Source organism: Anolis carolinensis, chromosome 2 (assembly GCF_035594765.1).
Source record: "Anolis carolinensis isolate JA03-04 chromosome 2, rAnoCar3.1.pri, whole genome shotgun sequence".
NCBI lineage: Eukaryota > Metazoa > Chordata > Lepidosauria > Squamata > Dactyloidae > Anolis > Anolis carolinensis.
Genome location: NC_085842.1, coordinates 150,842,105 through 150,869,953, shown reverse-complemented (window position 1 = coordinate 150,869,953; position 27,849 = coordinate 150,842,105). Strand labels below are relative to the sequence as shown.

The 27,849-nt window shown below is 43.9% G+C and overlaps 2 protein-coding genes across 6 annotated transcripts in view; one reads left to right on the top strand and one right to left on the bottom strand.

Moving 5' to 3' along the window:
- The window catches only part of kif19 (kinesin family member 19), a 67,813-nt gene extending 49,366 nt beyond the window's left edge, over positions 1-18,447 (top strand). The window contains exons 14-20 of one of the 5 annotated variants that reach the window (XM_062970836.1): positions 2,568-2,689; positions 5,917-6,071; positions 6,380-6,485; positions 6,909-7,005; positions 7,449-7,849; positions 12,463-12,622; positions 15,601-18,447. In XM_062970836.1, the coding sequence (XP_062826906.1) occupies positions 2,568-2,689; positions 5,917-6,071; positions 6,380-6,485; positions 6,909-7,005; positions 7,449-7,849; positions 12,463-12,622; positions 15,601-15,755 (1,196 nt within the window). In that variant the 3' untranslated portion in view covers positions 15,756-18,447. Of the gene's footprint in view, positions 1-2,567; positions 2,690-5,916; positions 6,072-6,376; positions 6,486-6,908; positions 7,006-7,445; positions 7,850-12,462; positions 12,623-15,600 lie in introns of all 5 variants that reach the window. The other 4 variants (XM_062970835.1, XM_008104121.3, XM_008104120.3 and 1 more) reach the window with 4 other exon arrangements.
- A 434-nt stretch (positions 18,448-18,881) lies between these two features.
- btbd17 (BTB domain containing 17) lies at positions 18,882-27,808 on the bottom strand. The gene is made up of 3 exons (XM_003217100.4): positions 27,646-27,808; positions 23,673-23,949; positions 18,882-21,214 (listed from the first exon to the last, which is right to left on the bottom strand). The coding sequence occupies exons 1-3, from the start codon at positions 27,737-27,739 to the stop codon at positions 20,134-20,136; spliced, it is 1,452 nt and encodes a 483-aa protein (XP_003217148.1). The 5' UTR covers positions 27,740-27,808; the 3' UTR covers positions 18,882-20,133.
- Positions 27,809-27,849: the final 41 nt, after the last annotated feature.

Sequence of the window (27,849 nt, the reverse complement as noted above, 5' to 3'; positions counted from 1 at the left end):
AGAAATAGCAATATACTCCAGATTTCTCCCAGGACTGGAAGTCTGAGTGGGGAAAGAAACTCTCCCTCACTCAGGCCTCCAGCCCAGGGAGAAATCCGGAGTATATTGCTAATCAGAAATAGCAATATACTCCAGATTTCTCCCAGGACTGGAAGTCTGAGTGGGGAAAGAAACTCTCCCTCACTCAGGCCTCCAGCCCAGGGAGAAATCCGGAGTATATTGCTAATCAGAAATAGCAATATACTCCAGATTTCTCCCTGGACTGGAAGCCTGAGTGGGGAAAGAAACTCTCCCTCACTCAGGCCTCCAACCCAGGGAGAAATCCGGAGTATATTGCTAATCAGAAATAGCAATATACTCCAGATTTCTCCCAGGACTGGAAGTCTGAGTGGGAAAAGAAACTCTCCCTCACTCAGGCCTCCAGCCCAGGGAGAAATCCGGAGTATATTGCTAATCAAGAATAGCAATATACTCCAGATTTCTCCCAGGACTGGAAGTCTGAGTGGGGAAAGAAACTCTCCCTCACTCAGGCCTCCAGCCCAGGGAGAAATCCGGAGTATATTGCTAATCAAGAATAGCAATATACTCCAGATTTCTCCCAGGACTGGAAGTCTGCGTGGGGAAAGAAACTCTCCCTCACTCAGGCCTCCAGCCCAGGGAGAAATCCGGAGTATATTGCTAATCAGAAATAGCAATATACTCCAGATTTCTCCCAGGACTGGAAGTCTGAGTGGGGAAAGAAACTCTCCCTCACTCAGGCCTCCAGCCCAGGGAGAAATCCGGAGTATATTGCTAATCAGAAATAGCAATATACTCCAGATTTCTCCCAGGACTGGAAGTCTGAGTGGGGAAAGAAACTCTCCCTCACTCAGGCCTCCAGCCCAGGGAGAAATCCGGAGTATATTGCTAATCAGAAAGAGCAATATACTCCAGATTTCTCCCTGGACTGGAAGCCTGAGTGGGGAAAGAAACTCTCCCTCACTCAGGCCTCCAACCCAGGGAGAAATCCGGAGTATATTGCTAATCAGAAATAGCAATATACTCCAGATTTCTCCCAGGACTGGAAGTCTGAGTGGGGAAAGAAACTCTCCCTCACTCAGGCCTCCAGCCCAGGGAGAAATCCGGAGTATATTGCTAATCAGAAATAGCAATATACTCCAGATTTCTCCCAGGACTGGAAGTCTGAGTGGGGAAAGAAACTCTCCCTCACTCAGGCCTCCAGCCCAGGGAGAAATCCGGAGTATATTGCTAATCAGAAATAGCAATATACTCCAGATTTCTCCCAGGACTGGAAGTCTGAGTGGGGAAAGAAACTCTCCCTCACTCAGGCCTCCAGCCCAGGGAGAAATCCGGAGTATATTGCTAATCAGAAATAGCAATATACTCCAGATTTCTCCCTGGACTGGAAGCCTGAGTGGGGAAAGAAACTCTCCCTCACTCAGGCCTCCAACCCAGGGAGAAATCCGGAGTATATTGCTAATCAGAAATAGCAATATACTCCAGATTTCTCCCAGGACTGGAAGTCTGAGTGGGAAAAGAAACTCTCCCTCACTCAGGCCTCCAGCCCAGGGAGAAATCCGGAGTATATTGCTAATCAAGAATAGCAATATACTCCAGATTTCTCCCAGGACTGGAAGTCTGAGTGGGGAAAGAAACTCTCCCTCACTCAGGCCTCCAGCCCAGGGAGAAATCCGGAGTATATTGCTAATCAAGAATAGCAATATACTCCAGATTTCTCCCAGGACTGGAAGTCTGCGTGGGGAAAGAAACTCTCCCTCACTCAGGTCTCTAGCCCAGGGAGAAATCCGGAGTATATTGCTGATCAACGTATTGCTAAACCTGGAGGAAACACACCTTAGTAATTAATAATTAATTAAATAATAATTAAAATACCTTTTGATCAGCAGTAAAAGGCAAGGCTCCTCCACAGCTTATGCAGGGAGAGTGGGGAGCCAGGTGAGGCTCAAAGGCTCATAGAGCAGAAAAGTGGCCGGGAAGGCGGAAAGGCAAGTCTCCAAGGCTTGTGCAGGGAGCGGGAAAGCTGCCGCGGGCCGGATAAATGGCTCCGGCGGGCCGGATCTGGCCCGCGGGCCTTAGTTTGGGGACCCCTGGTGTAGACATTCTGGACCAGTGCATATATAGGCTACATCCACACTCTGACTCATAACAGTACAGAAGGAATCTGCATTTCTCACCTCTTGTGTTTAATGCCAATGTGGGGTGTGTCTCAGAGGAGAGAAAGAGAGATGTCAGTGTAGAAACCTACTCTTATAGAATCTCTGTCTGAAACATTTTAAAACACAGCATGGAGCCACATTTCTCTTCTCTTTTCAATTGAGCACAAACTACCCTTTTTCACTGACATAACATTTTGCATCCTAATTCTGTGGTGCAATCCAATGCTGTTATTTTGCAATTGGATGCCCTTCCACTGGATGATGCTGTTGGATACACTGCTCTGCTGCAATACAGTGCAATGGGTGCAGTTACACACCAGAATTGAAACCTGTATGAGACGTTTGCTTTTCCATTGTGTATCTTTTTCTTGTCTCCTCTAATCATGCCAGAGTCTCAGACGTTGGTGCCATCCCACCTTGAAGAACTGTATCAGGCTTACCTGCAAGACCTGGAAGAAGGCAGCTTAGATCGAGTTGCTGCTCTTGACCATGTAGCTGTTAGGGTTCTTAAGGTACTGTATTGCCACTGTGTCTGAAGTCCATTGTTCCTAATCTAGAACCAAATTCACTGCCTATGTATTACAAGAGTACAATGACTTGATAAAATGCATAGATAATAAAACTAGGAGCCTAATAAAGAAGAAGATTTCCTGCTTCTTAACGGGGGGGTTGGACTAGATGGCCCATGAGGTCGCTTCCAACTCTACTATTCTATGATTCTATGAAAATACCGGATAATACTGTCTGGGGCTGATTATCTAATGCTTGTCTCACCAAAGGCCAACTGAAACATCCAAGTCTTTAGTTGTTTCCTGAAGGAGGATAGTGAGGGAGCTAACCTAATCTCCCAAGGGAGGGAGTTCCAGAATCGGGGAGCCACTGCCGAGAAGGCCCTCTTGTCCCCACAAGACGTAGTTGTGAGGAGGGTGGAAACGAGAGGAGGGCCTCCCCGGAATGTCTCCAAGATCGCGTAGGTTCATAGGGGACGACACGGTCACGAAGATAGGCTGAAACCGTTCAGAGCTTATTAACTATTATAATATCTCTGTTTTATATTGTATTTTGTTTTTTATCTTTTTATACTGTGAATTGTATGTATGCTGTTTTTGCTTGATTGTATTGTTCGAGTTCTGCCCCATGTAAGCCGCCCCAAATCCCCTAGGGGAGATGGTGGCAGGGTATAAATAAAGTTGTTGTTGCTATTATTATTATTATTATTATTATTATTATTATTATTATTATTATTATTGTTGTTGTTGTTAACAATATCTGCATATAGCAGGAAGCTAAGCCTAATATGCTTTACCTTATAAGGCAAAAATCTAAGGCCATGGGCAACTTATTAAGAGTCTTGTACAATCTTTTTTCCTTCCCAAGATTCTACCTCTTGTCAGAATTTGCATTGTATTCTTCCTGCTTAGAGTCTGTTTTTCCTTCTAGCTGTTCTTATTTGTGGTGTCTGTGAAATTGCACACATGGTCTTCCGCACATGCACGAAGTAGTTCAGAACCTTCTAGAAGCTTTAAGTGAAACATTTTAGCAATAGCCCTGCTCACTGTCCCCCAGCTAGTATATATATGGTTAGGCAGAGCCTGAGCTTCAGTTCCTTTTGTCAGCCTAGCAGCAGCTTAGGAACCTTGTTTAACTTATTATCTTCAGCTTGACTAGCGTTATATAACTTGGACTGTACTGATTGGTTTTGACTCTGCTACGTTACGAACCACTCTGTTGCTCTCTAGACCAACTACCCATCCTCTCCAACCAGCAACCCGTGACTACCCGCCTCCTGTTGATAGAAGTTAAAATATTCTCCACTATCTTCTTTAAGAAGTGCTCAGCTTACGGAGGTTGGCAAACTCCCAGATACTGATGGCCACTTGATGTGCCTATTTTGCTTTGGCAAAGGGCACTTATCACATTCCTGCTATATCTTCCAGGCATTTGCCCCCAAGCATTCCAAAACAGGAAGTCTCATCTCAAGGTGCTCCTCTATGAACAGGTGTTGATGGACTGAATGTCTTGGGCATGCATGATGTGCTGTCGGAACATTTGTAGGACAGCTGATCTCAGAGCCTAGAATCAGTCTTCCAGAAGGTAGGCCTTCTTTGCCATGGAGTCTAGTATGGCTCCTATAAAGTGGATTTGCTGGGTTGGAGGCAGGCAGGATTTTTCCCAGTTAACAGCAAGGCGAGACAAGGTTGATGTATTGTCAGCTAAGATTCAGAGTCAGCAACTAGAAGCTAATCATCAATTGCACCAGGGTTTCAAAGATAGGTGACAAGGTGTCTGGAGCCCAGCTGAACCGAAGGAGGTGCCGAGGGAGATGCCAGAGGCGGGATTAGAGCTCCAGTGAGGGGGGAGCCAAAGACGGAGTGGCATCATGGTGTTTCCCCATCTTTGGCTTTTTATTGACTTCTTTCAGAGGCTGGGCGATCTTGGATCTTTTTGGCTTTGGCACTGCCGTCAGGCCTGATGGGCCATATCCCATAGCAGAGCCTGCCATAAATGGTAAGACATCAGGCTCCTGCACCTCTGAAATGGCCTGTGTACCCACTGTGCTAGTGGTAGAAGCAAGTGGCTCTAGACAGGGCACTATACCGGTCTAACAGTTGATGCCATTAACACCTGTTCATAGAGGAGCGCCTTGAGGCGAAACTGCATGTTTCAGCTTGCTTGGGGTTAAATGCCTGGCAGACATGGCAGGAATGTACTAAGTTCCCTTATTGTTTTTCAGGCTCCCTAATTCGAGTGATTCTTAAGGACTATAAGAATGCACACACCCCAGTAGCCCCTTCAGCCTTGAGCCTAGAAATAGTCCTATCTCAGCTCTCAAGAAACCTTTTTCAACCACTGGCCTCCCTTGACCTCTCCTACCTTTCTTGGAAGACTGTCTTCCTCAGTATGATGTGCAAGTGAACTGCGCCCTGCTGGTGAATAAGCCTTATCTATGTTTCCATAAAGATGGTGCTTCGCATAAATATTGCGTTCCTACCTAAAATGGTTTCTCGCCAAAACATCACCTGGCCAGCCTTTTTCCAAACTCCATCCTCCCCTTTAGAATGAACCCTCCATTCATCGAATGACAGGAGAGCATTGGCGTTCTATATTATTAGGACACGGGTGCAGAAAAACCAAAGATGGCAAAGAAGAAAGGGCCTGCATGGCAAGGAAGAGAAGGAAGGAAAGGAAGGTGCTTTGGCGGTAGGGGAGCAACCAGCTGACTGGTGCCTCCTTCCCCACCACTGCACATTTGGAGGGGGAGGAAGAGGGAAGCACGGAGCCCCTGACTGCTTGAGAACTGCTGATCTAGTCTGTTCAGCTTCAGTAGAATTAAAATATGAGGCAACCCTTGCACACATAACAATCTCACCCAACTTTTATTTTTGGGCACATTATTCTACTTGAGTAAAGAAAAATATGTTGAGTAAGTATCCTTCAGGAGAGATAAAGCGGGGTATAAATAATAATAATAATAATAATAATAATAATAATAATAATAATAATAATAATAATAATAATAGAAAAATAAACTTTCAATGTTTCAGTGCCAGAGAAAATAAATCTAATTGGACGGCAAAGCTAAGCATGTGTCTGCTGAAGTTTGAGCTACAGCTGCTCCTGCCACTTTCTATCGGAATCTCTTTAAATCATTAAGCATTTTAGAAGGGGAATGCTTTACTACATTGATTTTTCCTACAGGTGTACAGTTATCACAACATATATGCTGTTTGTCCTCCAGGACACATCTGTGCCAAAGCTCCCCCCACTCCCAGCAGAAAGTATCATAGACTCTGACCAAGAGAGTGTAAGGACGCTGGGCTCTGAATATCAGCACCAGCTGTGGCCGGATTCTCGGAGAGGCACTCTCCCACCCCTTGTTCCAGAGATCGACAGGTAAGATTTAGTCTGGTACCTCTCACAAGTGTCTAACTTGGACTTTCCCTTCAGCATTTGAAAAAATGCTTGTTTGGGACACCTGAATAATGGCTCTTCAGGTTGTGCCTCGACTTTGACATTCCTCCCACTGGGTCTCAGGCAGAATGGGGTTGGACTGGATGGACTTTTTGGTCTCTTCCAAATCTATGATTCTACTTTTTTTTCTCTTTGCATAGGTAGTAAGTGCCTGCTTCTGAAGATCTTGTTCAGCCCTGGTTTTGGGAGCTCATGATAACAGGCTGCCTTTCTGTCTCTTTTCTCAGTAGTGAAACAAATCAAGTGTTCAAGACCAGTCCTCGGGCCCGGCAAATCAAGAATCCAGCAGTAGTGACACCACCTCCTATCCATGTCAATGGCATGATCAGTCAAGAGGTATGAACAATAGGGAGTATCTTGAGACATAGAGGAGATGCATGGGAATTCCTATCTCTGAAGGGAGATTATTTCAGAGGAAGTGAGGATCTACTAATACTTCTAATAGCATAGTACAACCATGTTTACAGAAGAGCATAGCAAGTTTAAAGATGAGGAGCTTCACTGAGCATTAAGAAGTGTGATTATGTTGGAATATGCATATTTCAAAACTGCAGTGGTGATATCATGCTGGGAAGGAGAGGCCATGGGGCATCCACTACAGGGGAATAGTAAGGAAATAGGAGGAAATGTTGGGGGACGGGATTGCTGCCACCAGCTTCTGCTACTCAGTGAGGTTGTTTAATACTCCCTGATGGAAGGGCTAGCCCTATTATAGTAAGTTGTTCTACCTTGACTTGACTTGTTTGTCGATCTCCACAGTATACAGCCCGGGAGAGTTTGGTTAGCCTGGGTAGTCAGCGAAACTCCTCTCCTGACAACAGCGATCACTATTCAGATGGCATCCTGACACGTGGAGGTAACTAGAGATATAAACAGTAACAATTCTCTAGCAGCCTCATCTGCCTTTTCTCATTCATGTCACAGAGTGAGAGAAGCAGTGGTAAATTGTCCTGGAGGGATAGTCCTGTTGTTCCCCTACCTTCCATAATGAATGTGTATGTGTGACAATTCTCATTTTAGTTTACCTATTCACCAGAATGTACTAAAGTCAGTAAAATTCAATTTTGTGGATTGTGGGGAGAGGACCCTCTACTACCACTGTGTATTACCCCCCCCCCCCCCAAATTTTTTGTAACTATATTACTTTGCAATTTGGCCCTTCAAATCTCTAATCTCAATCCATACCCAAAATCTGGACTAAAGAAAGAAGAAATGATGGCTGCATTTGTTAAATATGAATGCCAATGTATTTGGGTTTGTTTTTATTGCTCTTTTTACACACACATCCTCCCTTAGCAGAGCGCAAGGCAATAGTGACTGGCACCAAAAGCATTGCTGTGAAGGCTGCCCGGCGTCGTTCCCGAGTGCTGGAATCTGACCGGCTGAACCTGCTGGAGCCAACTAAGGAGCACAGCAGCTTGTCCCTCCAGTCTCTGAGCGAGAGTGAGGACCCTCTGTGCCGGGAGACCCCAAACCTCGGCCAGCCAGCCAGCCCCAACCTGCAGCATGCCATCAGTGAGGACAACTTGTCCACCAGCACCGGTGAGACCATTCCAAGGAGGAATGCCCCCAGGCACTCCCCTGGGCCCTGGATTCGAGTTAGCAAAAAGGGAAGCAAGAAGCTTGAGAAGAGAGAGGAATCACTAGAGGCCAAGAGGAGAAAGCGGCGGTCACGGTCCTTTGAGGTCACTGGCCACAGGGTATGTCTTCAGGGTTCCAGAGCTATAATTTTGTGGAATTGGGGTTTTCTAGTCAATCGGAGGCAAATGAGATCACCACCTGATCGTTTATTCCTTGTTAGCTTTGGTCATAGTTTGAAAGCTTTCTACTTTTTTTGCACCACAACTCTCAGAATCCCTCATCCACTTTTCCCCAACTTCCGACTGATCTGCCATCATCTGGAGAACAGATTCCTTCTTTTCTCTTACTGCAAACAGTAAAGCTCCCTCCCCTCCACAGGATAACTGCAGCTGGGGATACTTTTTGAACGCTTCTTCCACTCTCAAGAAAACAGTGATATTGGGTAGCATGATAGGTAGTATTTGGAGGGAGTGTAACAGTTTCCCCCAGTAATTATAATCAGGATTCCTGGTTCTTCTTTGTGGGCTCTGTGAAACCACACATATGGGTCTTGTGCACAGGTGCAGGACAGCTCAGAATTCTCTATAGCTATAAGAAGCCTCTCAGTAGTAACCCTGCCCACTCTCCCTGGAGTATATAAAGCCATCAGGTGGGGCTAGCACCTCAGTTCCTTTCGTCCGCAGCATTAGCAGCAGCAGGGAATTTCTCTTAGATAAACTACCTATATTCTGTTGTATCCCAGAGCAGGAACCCCTCTGACTTTAGACACCACACCAGTTGAGTATAATCAGCAAGCAGTTTATTGAAGAATATAAGAGAGCAATGCAATAAAAAATGATGCAACGAATATAGTTCAAAAAGGTCTATATAGGCAACAATTAGTCCATGAATTTCCAGGTACAAGGATAAAACACAAGGAACAAGGCTGCAAAATCCACCAAAACAAGGCAGCTTAAGATCAGGAACAGAAACAGCTTAGAACAGGAACTTGGCAAAACCATGAAACTAGAAACTAACTTGGAAGCAAGACTGTAATGAAAATTCAACAATGACCAGACTGAAGTAAAACACCCTCTCTTATCTCTTATAAAGCCTTTCCTGTCTCATGCAATGAAAAGAACATATTCCGATTCACTTTCCCACCAGATAAAAATTTACTTTCCCTTTTTTCCCAAAGACAGGCTGACCTTCAATGGCCCTGTGAACTCTCCCTTTGTTTATAAAAGTCTTGTTTTCGATCTTCCGGCTCATTAATTTCTGCACCTGAAAAATCATGCTCAGAAGACCGATTCTCAGAGAATGACTGCTGAGGGTCTCTCAGGAATTTGGCCTTGAGTATCCACACACTGTTCGAGAGAAACCTTAGGTCTCTCGGAGCCAGGCCTGTCAGGAAAACCATCATTTCCATTGTCATTAGACACAGGCCCAGAAACCACAATATCCCCATTGACATCAAACACTATCACAGGCTGAACTACAACATATTAAGTGTCTGACTCGGACTGGCTTGACTATTCTCTTGCCTGCTCCTACACTTGTCTCATTGTGTTGACCTTTGGATAGTTTGGCTTCTCTTTGTTTACTCCTACTTGTTGGTTTTCCTGTGTGGGGGGTTTTGCTGCTTTCGGTGAAGAGGCAGCAGTGCAACTCTCTGTCCAAGGTGCTTCGGGGCAGAGGTACTGGGACAGCCCCTGTTCAGGGAGTTCCTCTTACCTGGATAATGGCTTACGTGATTCCCCTTTGCCATCGCAAGGGTCCATCAGCAGCCATTCTTGTAGCCATTCTCAGGCATCATCTTGAAACTCCCCTTGCAGAGGTGCCCTTTATGGCATGAGATCTGTGGTGTATTATTTGGCTGATGCCCCTCAAGGGAACATGTATTATCTGTGCCTCCTGTTGACTATGGGCTCCACTCAAGACGTTCCCATTATGAGGGCTCGCCTGTCTCTCATCACTATGGGTCTTGCTCTCAGGACCTTACTTATGACTACCCAAGGAGCCCTGGCTATCACATTGCTACCTACTCTTCCTCTTGAGATCATGAGTTACTCAATAGACACTATGCCACTCCACCTCGCCAACTCCCACAGGTCTCTTCACTGATGCCTGGCCTGCAAGCCATCTTTCCATCAGCAGGGGATGAATGGTCATCTTGCGCCCCCCCGACACAGCTAGGTGAGGTGAGCATCAAGCATGGTTCTGAACTTTCTGAGGCACCAACACCAGGGCCTCCTGAGGGAGATCGTGTGGAGGATTCAGATGTTTTCTCTCCAGAGGACTTTAATTTCTCGGTTCTGATGCTGCACCTGGCACACACATTGAGTGTGCTAACTTCACAATCACTGCTGCTTGTGGAGGATCCTATCTTTTCTTCTAATTAGCACTAGTCAACAGTGCTCCCTCCATCAAGGTGAGAAGCTGGCTAGTCACCCATATGTACAATTTCACAGAGATCACGAAGAAGAATGGGTTGCTTACCTATAACCATGTTTCTTCGAGTGGTCATCTGTGAAATTTACACATCCCCACCCATCCTCTCTGGTGTTTGTCATGGCTCGGTTGCGGAAAGCTGCTGTCATAGCAGCTGGGGAACTGAGGTGCTAGCCCTACTTGATAGCTATATATCCTCCAGGAGAAAGTGGGTGGGGCTACCACAAAGAGGCTTCTTAAAGCTGTAGAGAATTCGAGCTATCTTATGCCTGCACACAAGACCCATATGTGCAAATTTTACAGGTGACCACTCGAAGAAACATGGTTACAGGTATGCAACCCATTCTTCTTTGGTGTTACAAGCAGGAAACAGTTGTCATCAAATTATTGTAGTTAAATCTACTTCCTGTCACATTCTAAAGATCACTGTGCTAAGAAATGTGTGTTTCTGTGTGTGAGAAAATATGTGAGTGCACATGAACGTGTAACACTATGTATTTTTATTTGCATGGGTGTTTTAGAGCATAAGAAGGTGTGTATATTAGGGTTGTGCAGTTTGGCTGAACCATGATCCGTTTTTGATATCCGAATTTCGGTGGACCCATGGATCTGTTTTTGTGATCCTCCCAAAAACAGCCAGTGTCCGAAAACCATTTTCGGGTCCACAGCCAAAAAATGCAGGAAAATCCGGCCATTGGCTGCAGTGGGGGGCTTCCCAGGCTGGTACTATTTGCTGGTGCAATTTTTATTAATAATAATCTTTTCAAAGTATTTTCTTCTGGGCAAAGCTTCAACAAAAGCCAAGCCTAATATTTTTTTAAGCATCAGCCAAATTAAATTAAATTAACTATAATAAATAGAAGGAATAAAGCAACAGAGAGAAGAACTTGATGAGATTTCCAAAGGAAAGATATTTGGTATTGGTAATAGGTACTTAAGTAAGTAGGTACGGTAGATACTGGTAGTGGATTTTCTGAGACTGAGGCTTTGCTGTTTGCTGGTACAATTCTTATTAATAATCATCTTTTGAAAGTATATGTCCTGATGGAGACTAGAAATAGAGGAGAGAAGATGGGTTCTGTAGTGTAGTTCTTTAGGCAAAGCTTTAACCAAAGCCGGTCTAATTATTTTTAAACATCAGCAAAATTAAACGAAATGTAATAAATAGAAGAAATGAAGAGCAAAGAGAGAAATTTTGTGATTAAATTAAACAACAGAGAACTTGATGAGATTGCAAAGGAAAGAAATTAGGTATTTGTAGGTAGGTAGGTAGGTAGGTAATGGTTTTTCTGAGACAGCGGCTGTGCTGGTTGCTGGAATTCTTATTACCGTAATAATAATTTTTTTAAAGTATTTTCTGAAGGAGGGGAGGGAGAAGAAAAAATATAAGGAGAGGAGAGAAGTTAAAGAGGGTGAATCACGGCTCAGAGCCACCCTAATATTTTTAAAGAAAAACACTCACCCACCCAAGAGATACTGTTCCTTCCAAGTCCCCAAACGCACACCCATCCACCCATACTTTCCAACTCCCAGTCCCATTAAATAAATAAAGAATCAAGAAAGAAAAGGAAATAAAGCAAAATCATATAATAAAACCAGATTCAAATAAATAGATTTGCTGCTGCTAATGCTATTTGTTTTGGAGTCAAAATGCCAAGCCCAAAGCTAAAGCTACAATCGACAATCAAAGTGAAGCACAATCAATGTGCCTCTCTCTAGATCCAGAGCGCAACTGAGAAATGGAGGCATTCTGATTGGCTCAATAGGCAGGGCTCACATGACACCCCGTGCAAGCACATGGCAGCCTCTCCACACTCCGAGTTTTCCCAAATAGAAACCAAAAGTAGCTGCGATCGGCAGTTGCGTGGTCTGTTTCGGACGAAAAAAAGATGGCAGAGGAGCCCTTGTTCTTACAGACATCTAAATCAGCTGAACCAGCAAAATACCATTTTTTAAAACGGATCTATGCACAATCTTAGTGTATATGCCTGCCTATGGACCTCTTCAGTCACTGTTTAATACTCTGTGGCCTGTTCTGTAATCTCTTGTGTACAGGAACAATCCCTCCACCGACAATTGCAAGGATACTATAATGCTTTAAAGACTAGCAACATTCATTGAAGGGGGGCATATTGTGTTTCAAATAAAAAAGCTGATCTTTGTTTGCTTCATATTGCCATTAACTCCCCATTTCCAAATCTTCCTCACACACGTGCCTTAATAAGGTATGTCCTAGAATAAATATCCTACTCACAAGGCATATTCTCAATCTGTGTCCTCCATCCTTTTATCTTATGTACAGCTTCCATGTCCAAATACCAATGGTGGTCGCTGGCGTCCACTAGAGAGCAGTTCCGAGCACAAGATTATAGCAGCAGGAGGGATGCACAACACTCGTGGCATTGGAAAAGCTGCAGGACAGACATCTAAAGTGAAGCTTCTTCCAGCTCAGCCATCATCGGGTGAGTGAGGCTAAGCCCCTGGGACCACGGTTAATTGCTGTTGTTTCCCATTATAGCAAAGATGCTGTGGGTCACAGCAGAGCAGTTAGTTATCAGTTAACAGAAAGCATATGTGCTCCAGCTGTACATATAAGATCTCACTTTAATTCATCTGTCATGAACACACACTTGAAGGCTGGAACGTGGCAGAGATAGTGCAGTTGTATAGAAGGTTAAGAGGGGGAAAAAACCTTCAAGTTGTTTCTAATGTATTGCTGACCCTAAGGTGACGATATCATGAGGATTTCTTGGTAAGGTATGTCCAGAAAGCATTTGCCATTGCCTTCCTCTAGATCAAAGAGAATGTGACTTGCCCATGGTCTTCCAGTAAATATTCATGGTCAAATCAGGTTTTAAATGCAGTAGGTCTCTCATAATCCTCAAACTACAATACCACGCTGGCTACAGTACCACACTTCACCTCAGATTGGTGTGAAAATCAGTATGAATACTCCCACAAGGTAAAGCAGTTTGCACTACTAACCAAGAAAGCACTGTTTAGTTACTATTTCCCCTCCTTTATGGATTAGGGCAGGAATGTCAAACTCATTTTCATTCAGGGCCACATCAGCCTTATGGTTGCCTTCAAAGGGCTGTTGAATCCATGGATGGAGAATCCATGGATATACCAGTCCAAGTGTAATTTTTTTACATAGTAGTTAGTGTTCTTTAGTTTTTACCCAGTTTGGATCCCCAGATATTATTGAACTAAAACTCACATAGTTTTGATTATCCGCCATGTGGTCTGAGATTGTGGGAATTGCAGCCCAAGAGCACTTTTGGCTCTGAGGTTGGGAAAAGGTTAAAGGACATTTTAGAGTCAGGCATCCTAAGTAAAGGTAAAGGTTTTCCCCTGACATTACATCTATAATAATAATAATAACTTTATTTTTATACCCCGCCCCATCTCCCCGAAGGGACTCGGGGCGGCTTACATGGGGCCTGGCCCGATAAAACAAACAAATAACAGTAACAAAGCAATAAAACAATTATCCCAGTAAAAAACACCAACATCAATAAAAACAATCATTAAAATCAATAAGCAGGATACAGTGTTAAAAACAGGAGACTAATTCGTAGATCCCAGGTGAAATGCAGAGTGTTACGAAATGGGAAAAGGAAATTTCACAGTTGGACAATAAAGTGCGGTATAAAATGGCAAGACAACAACAATGGGACTATTATGGAATGGACAGATAGATCAATCCAGCAACAACGAAACATCGAAGGCCTTTTGAAACAGCCAGGTTTTTAAGCTCTTCCGGAAGGAGAGGAGGGTAGGGGCCTGCCTGATCTCTCTAGGTAGAGAGTTCCAAAGCCAGGGGGCCACGACGGAGAAGGCCCTCTCTCTCGTCCCCACCAACCGTAACTGTGAGGGTGGTGGGAGCGAGAGAAGGGCCTCCCCCGACGAGCGAAGAGAACATGTGGGTTCATAGAGGGAGATGCGGTCTCTAAGGTAGGTGGGTCCCAAACCGTTTAGGGCTTTGTAGGTGATAACCTGCACCTTGAATTGGGCCCGGAAAGTAAATGGCAGCCAGTGAAGCTCCTTAAACAGAGGCGTTGAACGCGCCCTGTAATTCGCTCCGGTTAGAAGCCTGGCTGCCGAACGCTGTACTAGTTGTAATTTCCGGGCCGTCTTCAAAGGCAGCCCCACGTAGAGCATATTGCAATAGTCCAGTCTAGAGGTAACTAAGGCATGGACCACCATGGTCAGATCAGACTTCTCGAGGTATGGTCGCAGCTGGCGCACAAGTTTTAGTTGTGCAAAGGCCCTCCCGGCCACGGCCGACACCTGAGCCTCAAGCGTCAGCCCCGAATCCAGGAGGACCCCCAAGCTGCGGACCTGCGCCTTCAGGGGGAGTGCGACCCCGTCAAGCACAGGTTGCCACCCAATACCCCGATCAGACGTACGACTGACCTGGAGGAGCTCTGTCTTGTCGGGATTAAGTCTCAGCTTGTTCACCCTCATCCAGGCCAACACAGCGGCCAGACACTGGTCCAGAATCCGAGGGGCTTCCTTGGATTTAGGTGGAAAAGAGTAGTAGAGTTGGGTGTCATCCGCGTAGATGACACCCAACTCTGCACTATCTCTGCCACATCTAGTTGTGTCCGACTGGGGGTTGGTGCTTATTTCCATTTCTAAGCCGAATAGCCAGCGTTATCCACTCTCTCACCCACCCTCCCTCACTCATTCATCCGGCAGGAGCAGCAATCCTTCTTAGATGGCTGCTGGAGCAGAGGCAGCCAGAGCAATATAGTGGGCCTGGAGCAAGGGCCCAGCCGGCACTGGTAGGGAAGGGTTCACTAGCTCCCCGGGGCTTGCAAGGGGGAGAAAGGCCACATAACAATTAAAATAATGTTTAAATGTATACCCCAGTTTCCCCACGAAACAGTAAATCTGCAATAAGCGAACCACGAAGTAGCGGGGGGACACTGTACTCACATTTGCATGTTTTCTAACTGCTAGGTTGGCAGAAGCTGGGGCTAACAGCAGGAACTCACCCCGCTCCCCAGATTCTAACCGGTGACCTTTTGGTCAGTAAGCAGCTCAGTGGTTTAATCCACTGCACCACCGGGGGTTCAGACCTCACTAAATAGAAGAAACTGCAGTCTTCCAAATGTTACTCTATCACAACTCCCATTAGCTCTAGTCATGATTTCTAATGATGAGGGATACAGGAGTTGTAGTCCAACATCTGGAGGGCAGCTTAAAATGACTTGGCAGACTGGATTTGGCCCTGCGGATTTCTTTAAATAGGGTATGTAGTTCCTGAACTTTTGGGAGGTGGGAGGGCTTGGGTGCTGCAAAGAAAAAAAGAGGTTTGGAGTTACCTATGACCCAGAGCATTCATTTGCCCACTACTGATAATGTTGGCCATTGGTTATGATGTGAACATGGACTCTCATAACTCTTTCTATTTTTTGTTCTTGCTCTTCAGATCCCACAGAAGCCTCCTTTCTCTCTGTCACCTCCAGCCAAGCTGGTATAACAAAAAAAACCTCCCAACCTGGTCAGCGCCCGCTACGTCTGAACTGTGTTGCAGTGCATGGAACCAACCTTCATGGCAAGGATGGAAGGACCCGGCGATGCTAAACGCAGAGGACTAACAGGCAGGGTCAGAAGCTCCTTTTGCTGCAAAGTGAAGAGGCAAAGTGGCCAAAGGCATTGTAGGAAGATGCAGAAATGGCTGCAGTCACTCAAGGCAAGCTCCCAAAGGATTGCCTGATCGGTTGTAGGTATGACTGTCAGGGTTTCATCTCGGTACAAGAATCATGTCAGCCCCAGGACTGGATCCTCCAGACAGAAATAAGTAATTCACTGGATGGCTGGACAGAAATAAATATGTCCATGCCAATATCGGATGCTGTCACCAGGATGGAATTGAAGGATCCCTTGCGCTGAAGGCACATGTGTCTATTTTCAGCGGAAGCATCTTACAGCTGTATTATGCCTTTGGAGGGGGGAGGCAAGAGTGCCACAACATCTGTGTGGACCCCTGCTTTGAGATAAATCGCCACATGTGCTGTGTGCTTGCAATATTTTTTTGCCTCACTCTTGGGAGTGAAATACATTTCTTGTGAACTGGAATCTTTTAAACCAACTGACAACTGGCCAGAACTTCTCTTAGAATAGAAAGAGTTAACACCAGAAGGCTCACAATTTCGAGTTGGGATCATGGGGCTGCATGCTAATCATTGGCCAGCCCCAGTTAAATAAAAGGATTGTACAGTTATTTGAGATTGTATAGAAGTTTATATGAGCTCACCAATGTGTTGGCTGCCATGAAGTCATCAGGAGAGCTGGCAAATGGTTCAGAAAAGTATCTGTGGTGGATTTTGTTTCTCTGATGATTTACAACAAAAGACTGAAGACAGAACCAGTAGCACCTTCTAAAATATTCTGAGAATTCTCTTCAGCTTCTTGTATTATTGCCTTCTTATTCTATGTTGCAGGGACTCCATCCTGCTCCAGATTCAGCCTCGCCCACTCAGGAGTGGGCTTATAGTAGGACCACATAGGTCTGTATATATTATTAGGTTGTTAACTTATTCAGATAGCTATTTCCAACATGCCCCACATCCTCTTCCTACCCAATTCTATCATTGTTTTCCATACAAGAGTCATTCCTCCCGTCTCAAGACATTAATTATTCCTTAATCCTCTCCATGTATTCCTTCTAATTCAACCTCTTTCCTCTCCTCCTTCCATGTAACCACTGCTATACCTAAAAGAGGGAGATGAAAAGAAGATGCAACAGCCATTTATGTTCTGGGCTTGGGGATAATTTGACAGATTTGAGACACTTCCACTCATATTGCAAGGCTGGCTCCACTGTGAATTTTAATAGAGCAATATAACTGCCCTAGAATCACTTCCTCCCACTCATTTCTTTTCCAGAAAGTGCTAAATTATTTTTCAGTTTTGAAGCAGGATTTTTCACACCAGTACTTCGGGAGTATAACAAAGGTAAAATATTTTTAACCAGCCAAACTTGAAGATAAACTGAAATTAGACTTGCAAACATCTGTTAGCCATTCTCTTTGGACTTATTGGGACCTTAGCCTTGGGTTGAGTAACATGCAAATGCCAGAAATTGCAAATGTAAGTAAAGACAGAATGGCAATTTGCTTCTAGGTGGGGGAAGAGTGCCAACATTTTCCCACACACCTCCTGTGCCATTTTTCCAGTTGAAATAACTTTGTGAATGCCCTATAGGCTGAAATACAAGGACAAACCCCAAAAGATACTTGAGCTGCCAAAAGAAAATATTTATTACCTTTCCCCAGGTTCCTTCCCCCACCATGGTTTATGTGTGTGTGTGTGTGTGTGTGTGTGTGTGTGTGTGTGTGTGTGTGTAATATAAAACCAAAAATTGGGATGACCATTCCTAGCTTGTAGTGCTCTAATTAGGCAAGTAATATTACAAGGAGAGCTATGGCAGGATAATAACTTGCTTGGCAAATGTATGGGTTTGAAATTAGGCTTCCATCGCAGGCTCTTATTCACTGTGCAGACTTGAACTTGAGTCATCTGGATCCCTACTAGACTCCCAGCTATACATATCTTGCCAGCAAAAGTTGCCATGCACATGCACATTCCACATTAGTTAGTGATGCTTGTTCACATTTATTAGGTATTAATGTAATGTGTGAGCTGTGAATGAGCCTGAACATCAGTTTCATAATATAGAGATTGCTCAAGAGGCTCCCTTTAGGATACTGGAACTCTGTCCTGGGAATGAAGACAGCTAACAATGACGTGTTGATATAACAAAAGCATGCACTATTTTTCAAACAGTATATACTCACAATTTGAATCATAAGTAGTTAAAATGTCATTTCTGTTCCAAAGGCATGGTTGAGAAGCTCGGAGTTTTATTGGGGATTGCTTATGGATCTAGCTATGGAAAGTTTTTCAGACTCCTGCTATGGCCAAAGGAATATGTACCTATGGTACAAAAATTTGGTTAAGTAACTCTTTGTTTGGCTGATCGTGTTTCTAGATAGACACCTTATTTCTAAGCTGTTTCTATCAAATGTGTCAAAACAACAACAAAGACTAGTAACTGAATACTCCACTTCTATCTTTCTTTCAAGATTAGAGAGGTTTGGCAGCTAAGATGTCATGCCTTCACTGTTTTACTTAATTTCTGTCAATATTCCTATTTACTTTCAACAGTTGATTTGTCCAAATAATATTCCCCTGAATCATTACCTATGTGTTTGCTGACTTCTACAAGCCAATTCTCATTAAATTACAAATGTTTCCTCTGGTGCAGTTTAAACGTATTGCAGTTTCATTATGACACACTCTCTTCCTCCACCGTCAGAAACAAACACCAGTATTTGAATTGTTGCATTACATTTTACTCATGCAGGATGATATTATTCCTGTACCCCTACAACCTTTTGTGACGCAAAATAATTTTCAGGGACAAAGAGGAAGGTTTCACAGAATTCGCAACATATCCTATCAGTGGAGCAAATTTGAAGCATTAACATAAATACACTGAAAATGTATAATGTGGGAAATTGAGAAAATTTGGAGAAAAGCACATGGGAGTGGTGTCATAGGAGATGTTAGTGTTAGGATAGAAGCAAAAGTGATATTTAAACCAAAGATCATGAAATCGCCAGAGAGGCTTTCAAAGATTAGAAGATTGCAATCAATGCTGGAAATCCATTAATATCTGAAAATAACACCACATGGTCATTGCAATGTATTTCCTTGTTTTTATTCAGAAATTTGTATCTGCTGAGGTTCTGTTCAAGAGGCTGAGGACAGTACTTGTAGGGAACAGTACAAATCCCGTATTTCTACCTACCCTGTAGTCTGCGACCTGTGTGGATAGTGGTCATCCTCTCCTCCAATCTCAACTGAGGTTGCAACCACTGCTATAGAGTCTGGTTTCATTTTTCTCTTCCAGTTATTATTTTATCCTTGATATTAAGACTTTGTCGATCCATTGGGAAGTATAGTTAGAATACAAACAAGATCTACAAGATTTCTAATGATGAGAGACAACCTCTAGAAGAAGACATTTTTATAATATTACAACTGATGAGACAGCATTCCCTATGCTACATCTGTTCACTATTATTTTTTTCCCTGATAAAAAGGTTCTGTAGATATTTTTAAACTTTCATTTATTTTATACTTTAAATTTTCAAAAGTTGGCAGAACCTGTATGGCAACATGCAAGAGTGGGTAGAGACCAAAGGCAGTAATGTCATTTTTAGCACTTAAGAACTGTTGGGTCCATCTGAAATTTTTGTAGGAAAAAACGGATTCCACTGATAAAGAGAAGCTATTCCATTCACATACACCAGGTTATTTCCTTTGAAGATTTCCTCTGAAGTTGGTACGTAATGTCCTAGAGTTGTCTTGGAAAAGGCTGAAAAATCTGGATGTATCAACTAACCTGAGTAATTATACAAAATTAACTTTCATAATATACCAGGGAACCTTTTCTACTTGTCATTGTTTACTTTGCCCACATCTATCAATTTCCAATAATCCTATGGGACTACAGGACATGGAATGCTTAAAGCAGATTCTAAAGATGTTGGGACACTAAGGACTTTCTAATGAGTTATTTTTGAGACTATCCTGATTTCGGACACCGCTGAAGTTCCCTCATCCTGCCCAAGTCCTTTAAAGAAGACAGTAAGGAGCTAAACATAAGTAGAAACAGAGTTAAAAGTCTCCACCATATCCCATGATCTTAAGAGTTTTAATCCCCCATCTATTAAAAATAATCACCACATTTGCAAGTGAAAAAGTTGTTTTTGTGCAAAAAACACCCAGGCTTTTCCTAAGAGGCTGCTCTGGTATACACAGATGTCATATTGAATAACCAGTGTCAGTTGTTTTTGGAACTTCGTGGTGAAACCATTGTTGTTCAGTACAAAATGCTAATCCCACCCCCACCCCATTTTGTTCTGCTGTTCCCCTTGCCCCCACAACTCTCCTACTTTTTAATCTTGATCAGTGAGTGGTAAACTGGCTTAACAATGATATGCAGATGCAGAGAGTTGTCAATGAGGTATTCAGAAGTGCGCTTCTGCAGATCGGCATGTACTAGGAAATCAGCCACTTCGTCGGTGCTCTGGTGGAAGCTGTAGGCGTGTTTGATAAAGACTTTTCCCTGCTGCCTCACACCCACCAAAATGGTCTTCTGGAAACTGACACCAGCAAAGTCAGAGCTCGTTGTGGCTGGAGTGATCACCAGGCGGGGGCGGCCATCTTCAATCCTGATGGACTGGATGGCCCCAGAGACGGAGTCTGAGTAAACAGGACGCAGGCTGACGGGGAGCCAGCGGGGAGAAAACAGGACATTCCAAGTCACCCGCTTGGCAGAGTCATGGTTGCTAGGTCCCAACTGGGTCTGGAAACTGGTACTTCGGTCATCTCGGGCTGGGTTGTTGATGACCCATGGGGAGCCCCAGGCAGTGGAGAGGTAGTTGCGGGGCAGGAACATACTGCAGTTGACATCAAAGTATTTGGCAAAGTGGATTGGGGAAGCAGAGTGGAACTGGAAGGCTTGGAAGAGGAGGTCTTGGACGACATTGTAGTGCTTCATCATCACTAGAGACTGCTTCTGCAAGTGGAAAAGGTGGCTAGGGGAGATCATGGGATAGCGCAGGGATCTCAGCATCTTCTCTACTACAGGATCTTCAGGCTTGTGGGTGGCAATCCACTCCTCCACAGCTGTGTAGAGCTCCAGTTCACTCTGCAGAACCAAGTCGGACCGTTCCAGCAAGAGAAGCAGCAGATCTATGCTGACGGAGGCCCACTCTGCACTGCCCATCACTGCGGAGAGATTCCAGGCCAGGAACTGGAGGCAGCTTTCCTGCAGAGCTTCATCACCAATTCTCACTGCATAGTGGTACCAGCCCACTACATGGCCCTGGTTGGAGTCACTGGCCAGGCGGCTTTTCATATACTCAGACACTCCTCGCTGCAAGCTGGAGACACGGTATTTGCTGGCTAGTCGGTGAAGCGGAATGGCTTGATGAAGGAGTATGGAGATCTCACCACAGTATAGATACCTAGAAAAGGGGGATGGGGTGGCGGAAAAGTTCATATTGAGCACTTGTAATCACACTTGGTTCAGTAAGTATCATCCCCAATGTTTTCAAATACAGAGCTGTGTTGACTATGGACAGGTATGTCCAAAGTCCTTCCCGCTCTTGCTAGGCCTCCCTCCTTTGTTTCTTTCCTCCCTCCCTCCCTTTACTTCCTCTTTTTGTTCATTTGTTTGTTCTTCAGGATCAGGGCCCCCTTGGGAGGAGGGAAAGAGAGATGGCGGCCTTTTGCATCCCTTCACCTTAGTTAAGCGTTGCCTTGCCCTTGGGTGACTTGGGTATTTTTGTGTGAATTTTAATTCCACAAAAAATAGTATTTTTAATAGGTGCGTTTGAAAGTTAGAGGCATCATGCAATTCAAAGGGTGGGGGGTCACCTTTTTTCTAGTACTCAAAAACATTTTATCAGGATGTCAGGCTCCAAATGTGTGCCACAGAGTTTCAAAAACAGCTTAAGAGGTTGAAGTATGTAGAGCAATCAATCTAGAACACAGATGGGCAGACTTAGGCTTCTAGGATTTACTATGCTGTTGGCTTTTTAACAGGAATTTCACAGTATAGCGAAAGCCAAGTGCAAACTAGTGGCGTGGGAATGGCTTGGAGCAAGTGCATACTTAAAATTTGTGAGAATAAAAAACCCTTAACTCCACTTCAGTCCAGAAAATGCATGTGTGCCAGAACTGAGCATCGCATAACAGTCTTCTTTTCTTACCTCTTGAATTTTTAAGAGGAATCCTAAACTGTGGTACAAAAGTTGGAATAATTTTTGACAAATAATTTGTTAAGGGCATTTTTAGGAATGCTTGGTGTGTGTGTTGTTTTAATTGATTAATAGCAATGTGTAGTTGTTTTAAATTGCGTTATTAAAGGTGTCAGATTAATTTGACATAATTTTCTTAATGTGCCAGTTTTAATGAACTACATTTCTTTAGCTATTTCATGTTCATATAGAATCAGAAAACCTTGCTACAACAGATAACGCTGAAATCTATCAGTAAATCTGTCTGGCAAGATTGATTTGGCAGGGGTTCTGCAGTTTAAAATAAGTAGTCAGCAGTTAAATACACAGGGAGTGGGCAGACTCTATTCCAATTTTGGATGCAATGAGCTTCTCTTGTTCCCTCCATTCATCACCAGAGTTTTAAAAAAAAATCAGGGATATCAATGGGTGCATCCACCTCACCTCACTCTCATGACCTCATTCAATTTTGGATCAAAATACTGTTTTTTTTAAAAAAAGATAGAAGATCCAGTCATGGATTGCCAGTGTATTGCCAACTTAACCTTTCGATGCTCAGCTAAGCTTCCTTTAAGCTCAGCCAAAACAACTCCATTCTGGCCATTCCTGGCTGAGCAGAGTGAGGGAAAGACTAAGCTCCAACAAACTTCATTTAGAACAATGTTTCTAAATGTGGGGCCAGCATTTTTTCTCTCTCCAGTGTGCCAGGGACCATCACCTCATTTGTGCCTACTGACTATAAACGTTTCTTTCTTTCCTGGAAGCACAGCAGGGAATGGCAGCCAATAGTTCAACAGCCAGCATCAGTCTAAAGACCACCCCTTTGAGTAGCATAGATCAAGAAAACAAAAACATGTTCAATAAGTAGTGCATCTCTCTATGCCTAGGCAATCTCTCTCCATTTCCTTCTTTTCTCACGATATCTGGCATCAAGCAGCACTTCCAACCCTGTCTGTTGCTGATGCAGTGGTCAGATCTTATTAGCAGTCCACCTAGAGTTTAAACCCATTGAATCTCTGGGAATTTTTATTCACCATTCAACAACTGATTCAATGTTTCTGCCCAAGCTGTGATGCTAATAGCATTTTAGGTTAATATCTCAACTAGCTGGGCAGAAAGGGAAGCCCATGGTAGAGCGGGAAGAAGTCAACTCATTGAAATGTAGTGCTGGAAGAGAGTACTACAGATATTGTGATTTGCCAAAATAACAAATAAATGCGCCCTAGCCTAAAACCTCAAAACAGAATGACTATATTGAGGTTATCATAGTTAGAACACATTGTGAGACATCATGTCTTATTAGAAAAGATGCCGAAGAAATAGGAAAAGAGGAAGGTGGATGGACTCAACTAAGGAAGCCACATCCTTGAGCGTGCAAGACATGCGTCATTAATGACCAAGGCTCTTGGAGATCACTCATTCAGGGGTCACCATAGGTCAAAGCCAGATAGCACATAACCACATTGTTACAGATTCAACAAGACTTGGCAAGAGACATGGGATAAATGGGAGGAATCCAAAAAAAAGGCAAAAGTATTTTTTTCAGGCTGCTTAAGTCAGATTTAGGGGTTGATGGAGAAGGACCCAATAAAATTACTCCCCCATTCTCCTTCAGACCTAAGTTTAATATATCTTCTAGTTCTCGCTGATTCTGAGTGCGGAGAGCATGCAACCAAGCTCTTACCTGATGAACTTTTCAAAAAGGGCCGCACTGTCTGGAGGCTCGTGCAAGGTGAGAATTGTTTGGTTGTGCAAGAGGCTCTCAAAGATCTCACTTTGCAAGCTGAGCATCAACTGGTGGGTGTGAAAGACTTTGATTTCATCGGAACCAGAAGTGCGCACCCGCAAGGTGGTGTCACTGGCATTCCCATTGTGTAGGAGCTCCTGTAGTCGCTGCAGCAATGACATGGAGTGGTTGATGGTAGCCACCGTAGAGTCCCCAGTGAGGTCTGCCTTCTGGACTGCAGAGAACAGGACACAGAAAAACATGAAGCAGAAGTGAGCTGGTGGGCTGGAGGATATGGGTAGAGTACAATGGAACAGCTTTCAGTGATTTCAGTGGAAGGCTAAATGCAAATACACCCACACAAGTCAATTTAAGAGGATTTCCATTACTGTGGCAATTTCAGACCTTGGAAGGTTACATTTGTGGAGTACAGCTCCCAGAATCCTTCAGCCAAGCATGGCCGGGAGCTTGTGTGAAGTGTGAAGGAACTAGCCAAAGTACTAAATCCGACTCCCAAATAGGTTCACTGCTTTAATGTATCTTTTAGAATTAGGACTAAAATAGAGAAGATTCGTCACCACACTGATATCAGAGCCCCACCCATCATGATGTGGGCGTATGTGAGTGAAACCATAAACACATGCAGTTTACTATTCAGGAAAGGGAGAGGACGAGAGAGAGGTATAAGATACATGGGGAGCTTCTACAGAGACACTATAATCCAATCTGGAAGTGGATTAAAACTAATTGATTTGTCTATGCAATGCCTACACAAACACTCCAGGAACTAATTCAGTGCTGGGACAGTGGCTACAGTATTCGCTAAATGTGGATCAGAACTGGACCCAGAAACCACAGTATCCATGGCTAGACAGCCACTGGAAAATGCAGGGGTGGGGGGTTAACCAGTCCGCTTAGATGCACTGCTGAACATATTCATTTCCGTTCGGGACCAGTGCTGAACTGTGGCAGGGCACAGGACATAAGAACAAAGAAGTGTAAAGAAAGAGTTCCCATGGGATTGCTGTGACTTCATCTCCTGGGGAATAACTCGTATTTATCTTCCAGCCAGCTGTGTTTCCATGTTTTTCAAAGTGCCCTAGCACTAGGGGTGTCCTAATAAGCATTGATCAATGTGTTGTCAAAGGCTTTCATGGCCGGAATCACAGGGTTGCTGTGAGTTTTCCGGGCTGCATGACCATGTTCCAGAAGTATTCTCTCCTTCTGCATGACCATGTTCCAGAAGAAAATGTGTCTGGAACATGGCCATGCAGCCTGGAAAACTCACAGCACCCCAAGCACTGATCAATTTTTGGTTCCAGTTTCAAGCCCTGCATGGGATATACTCTGATCGGCTCCAGCACATCATCTAGTTTATTCTGAACTTTCTGGTGGGCTTTTAAAAATGCATTATTCCTGGCTTGATATGTACTGCAGTTCATTTTATGGACACGACACCCTTGAGCTGGCTTCAATTTTATGGTCTGTTAGAAGGGCACTTGGAGGGATGTGTGTGTGCAAAATCTTTCTTTGGGGATCTGATGATGCTCCAGTAAATCCTCATAGACGTCCTGGTTGATTGTTCCCCTTACACCCTATTAACAATGAAACCAATATTGCAGAAAGAAAGAAAAATGGTCTCAAGTGATCTTTCACACAAGGAAATTGCCTCTTGCCATTTCTCCCATTGCAGGAGACATAGGAAACAATATAATGCAAGCCAGTTGGGGAAACAGATGAACATTCTCCAACAAAAGCTTGTACGTCCTGAGTCCTCCCTTTCAGGGAGATAGGACAGTTTATTTATTTTACTCAACTCCCCCATGGAAACCAATGGGACGTGTTCTTATTTATGCATATTCACATGGTCTATGTTTTTGCCCTCTGATGAACTGCAAACTTTTTAAAGCTGATGACTTTTTAAAAGAAACAAAACACTGACATTTTCAAGATTTTACTATGCCTCCATATCTGAGCCATCTAGCTGTAAAAGTTGCAATGAAATCATTGAAGGTAGCATTGCCTGGTGGTCCCGTCTGAGTGTCTGACATTGAAGGTGGCAATTAAAACCAGCCTGTCACCCCAAATGCGCGCACACACACACCCATGCTCTAGCTAAGCCTGGCTAGCGCTTGTGGGTATCACAACCTTCTCTATACTACTCTTGGGAGCTGGATCTGAGCCAGCAGTTTCACAGCCATCATTAACTCAATGAAATCACTGCCACCGGATGAAATAAATGCTTGCACTGTGCCAAATTACACTTCTCGTTCTCCCTAGAGAAAGAAAGCTTAGCCTGTTCTTACTCTTCCCATTTCTTGGCTTGCCTCTCCTGCCCGATCCAACTTGAGCAGGGATAAAAGGTGAAAATCCAAAGGCAAACAAATCTGAACCCTTCTAAGGACAAAGAGGCACAGTGGGGTGGGAAACAGCAACTTCAAGGGGACGGGCACCAAGTCTGGCTGTTTTCATGAAAACATCACTTTTGTTGAAGCTGCTTTTGAAAGGAAAGCATTTGTGACTCTTAGCTCCAGAGAATGGGGGTTGAAAGGAATTCACAATTGCAAAATGTTCTCTTTCACCTTCAAATTGTCCGTTTCTTCATCTGCTTTTTTCCATGGTTTCCTGCCTACCTTTGTTCCAATATGATCTACTTTTTGCATGAGCAGTCATTCCCAGCACATGACAGAAGACAATTGGAGTGCTTATTTTATGCACAAGCCTGGCAAGTGAATGAGATCACCCTCTCCTTTGTCTCTGCCCAAGTAAAGTTGTAATAGATCCTTCAAAATGTCAATCCCCTTTACAAGCCCACGGAAACTCTATTAGAGGCATCCATTCAATTTGTCATCAAAGTTTGGCTCTCTTAAATAAGGTTTAGATTTCCAACATTTGCCTGAGCACAGTTATAAGATCTAGTTTTCAGTAACTCCACTACCAAAAAAAAAAAAAAAAAAAGGATAGGGAACATAGTGTGTCAGTGAGATGGATACAACTCACTAATACTCTCCGGTGAAGAATGCATCCCTTATAAATAGTCCCATTCGTTGAGTTTGAAAATATCAAGTCCCAGTCTTACCTTTGAGGTTTTTTTGCATCCACCTTGCCTACAGTATATCTGGATCTTATATTAAATCATTTAAATTCTTTTTCTTATTGAAGGATAAGCTATCTCACATATGTAACACAGTTCAACCAATCTCAATTGGAGAATGGGAATGGGTGAAACAGTCTGTCTATTCAGAAGGGAAGCGTGAACTTTGGTACTGAGTTTTCTCCAATTTATTCCATAATCTATTTATGATTGAAGTTTCTATTATAGTGATAATCAAACTTCTTCTGACAAATGGTTGTCTGTAAACTCTTCACAAGGCATAGTCCATTCCTGTTACTGGGTTTTTCAGCCAAGGGGCATTTTGGGGCAAAGAACAGAACAGGCAGACCTTCAAGGTCAAGGTGTCAATAATGCTGCCTGTTGAGTATTCGCATACATTAACATAACTTTTTAAGCTATTGTATTCTTCTAGCAGAATAGTCTGGCAATTAAGAAACACGCCTGAAAGTTAGCTTCCGTTCCTCAGGCAGGCTCTTTGTGTAACCTTGGGGAAATCTTTCACCCCTCTAGGTTGCTTAGGAACAAAGCACAGTCCCAGTTCTTATGGCACTGGGATGCTGAAGCCAGGGATCCAAATACAGGATTGTTGGAGCTGCTACAGGGCTGAAACAATAGATTCGTCTCCCGTTCTCTGCGGTTCCTTCAAAACCGCATTGTCCTTGGCTGTTACACTTCTCTAAAGTGTCTTTCAAGAGATTCTTTACACTTCCAAAGTTCTGCAAGACAAAGTGACATTTGTGGCTCTGCCATACCTGAGTTCCTGCCCTGCCCGCTCACCTGGCCAGGCTCCTTCCCAGCTGCCCTCCTTCTCCTTACCTGCTTGGACAGCCAGGCATAGCAGTGAGACGGCTGCAAAGGAGTAGGTCCATCGTCTGGGAGTGGCCGGACGGACCCCTGTCCCCTTAGCCATGGCTTCTCCTTTGGGCAGAGTGTGCGCAGCAGAGGGAATCAGCCCCCAACTGAGCCGGCTAATGTGTCTGACTCTTTATGTAGGACACTGACTCTCCCAGCCCCGCTTGC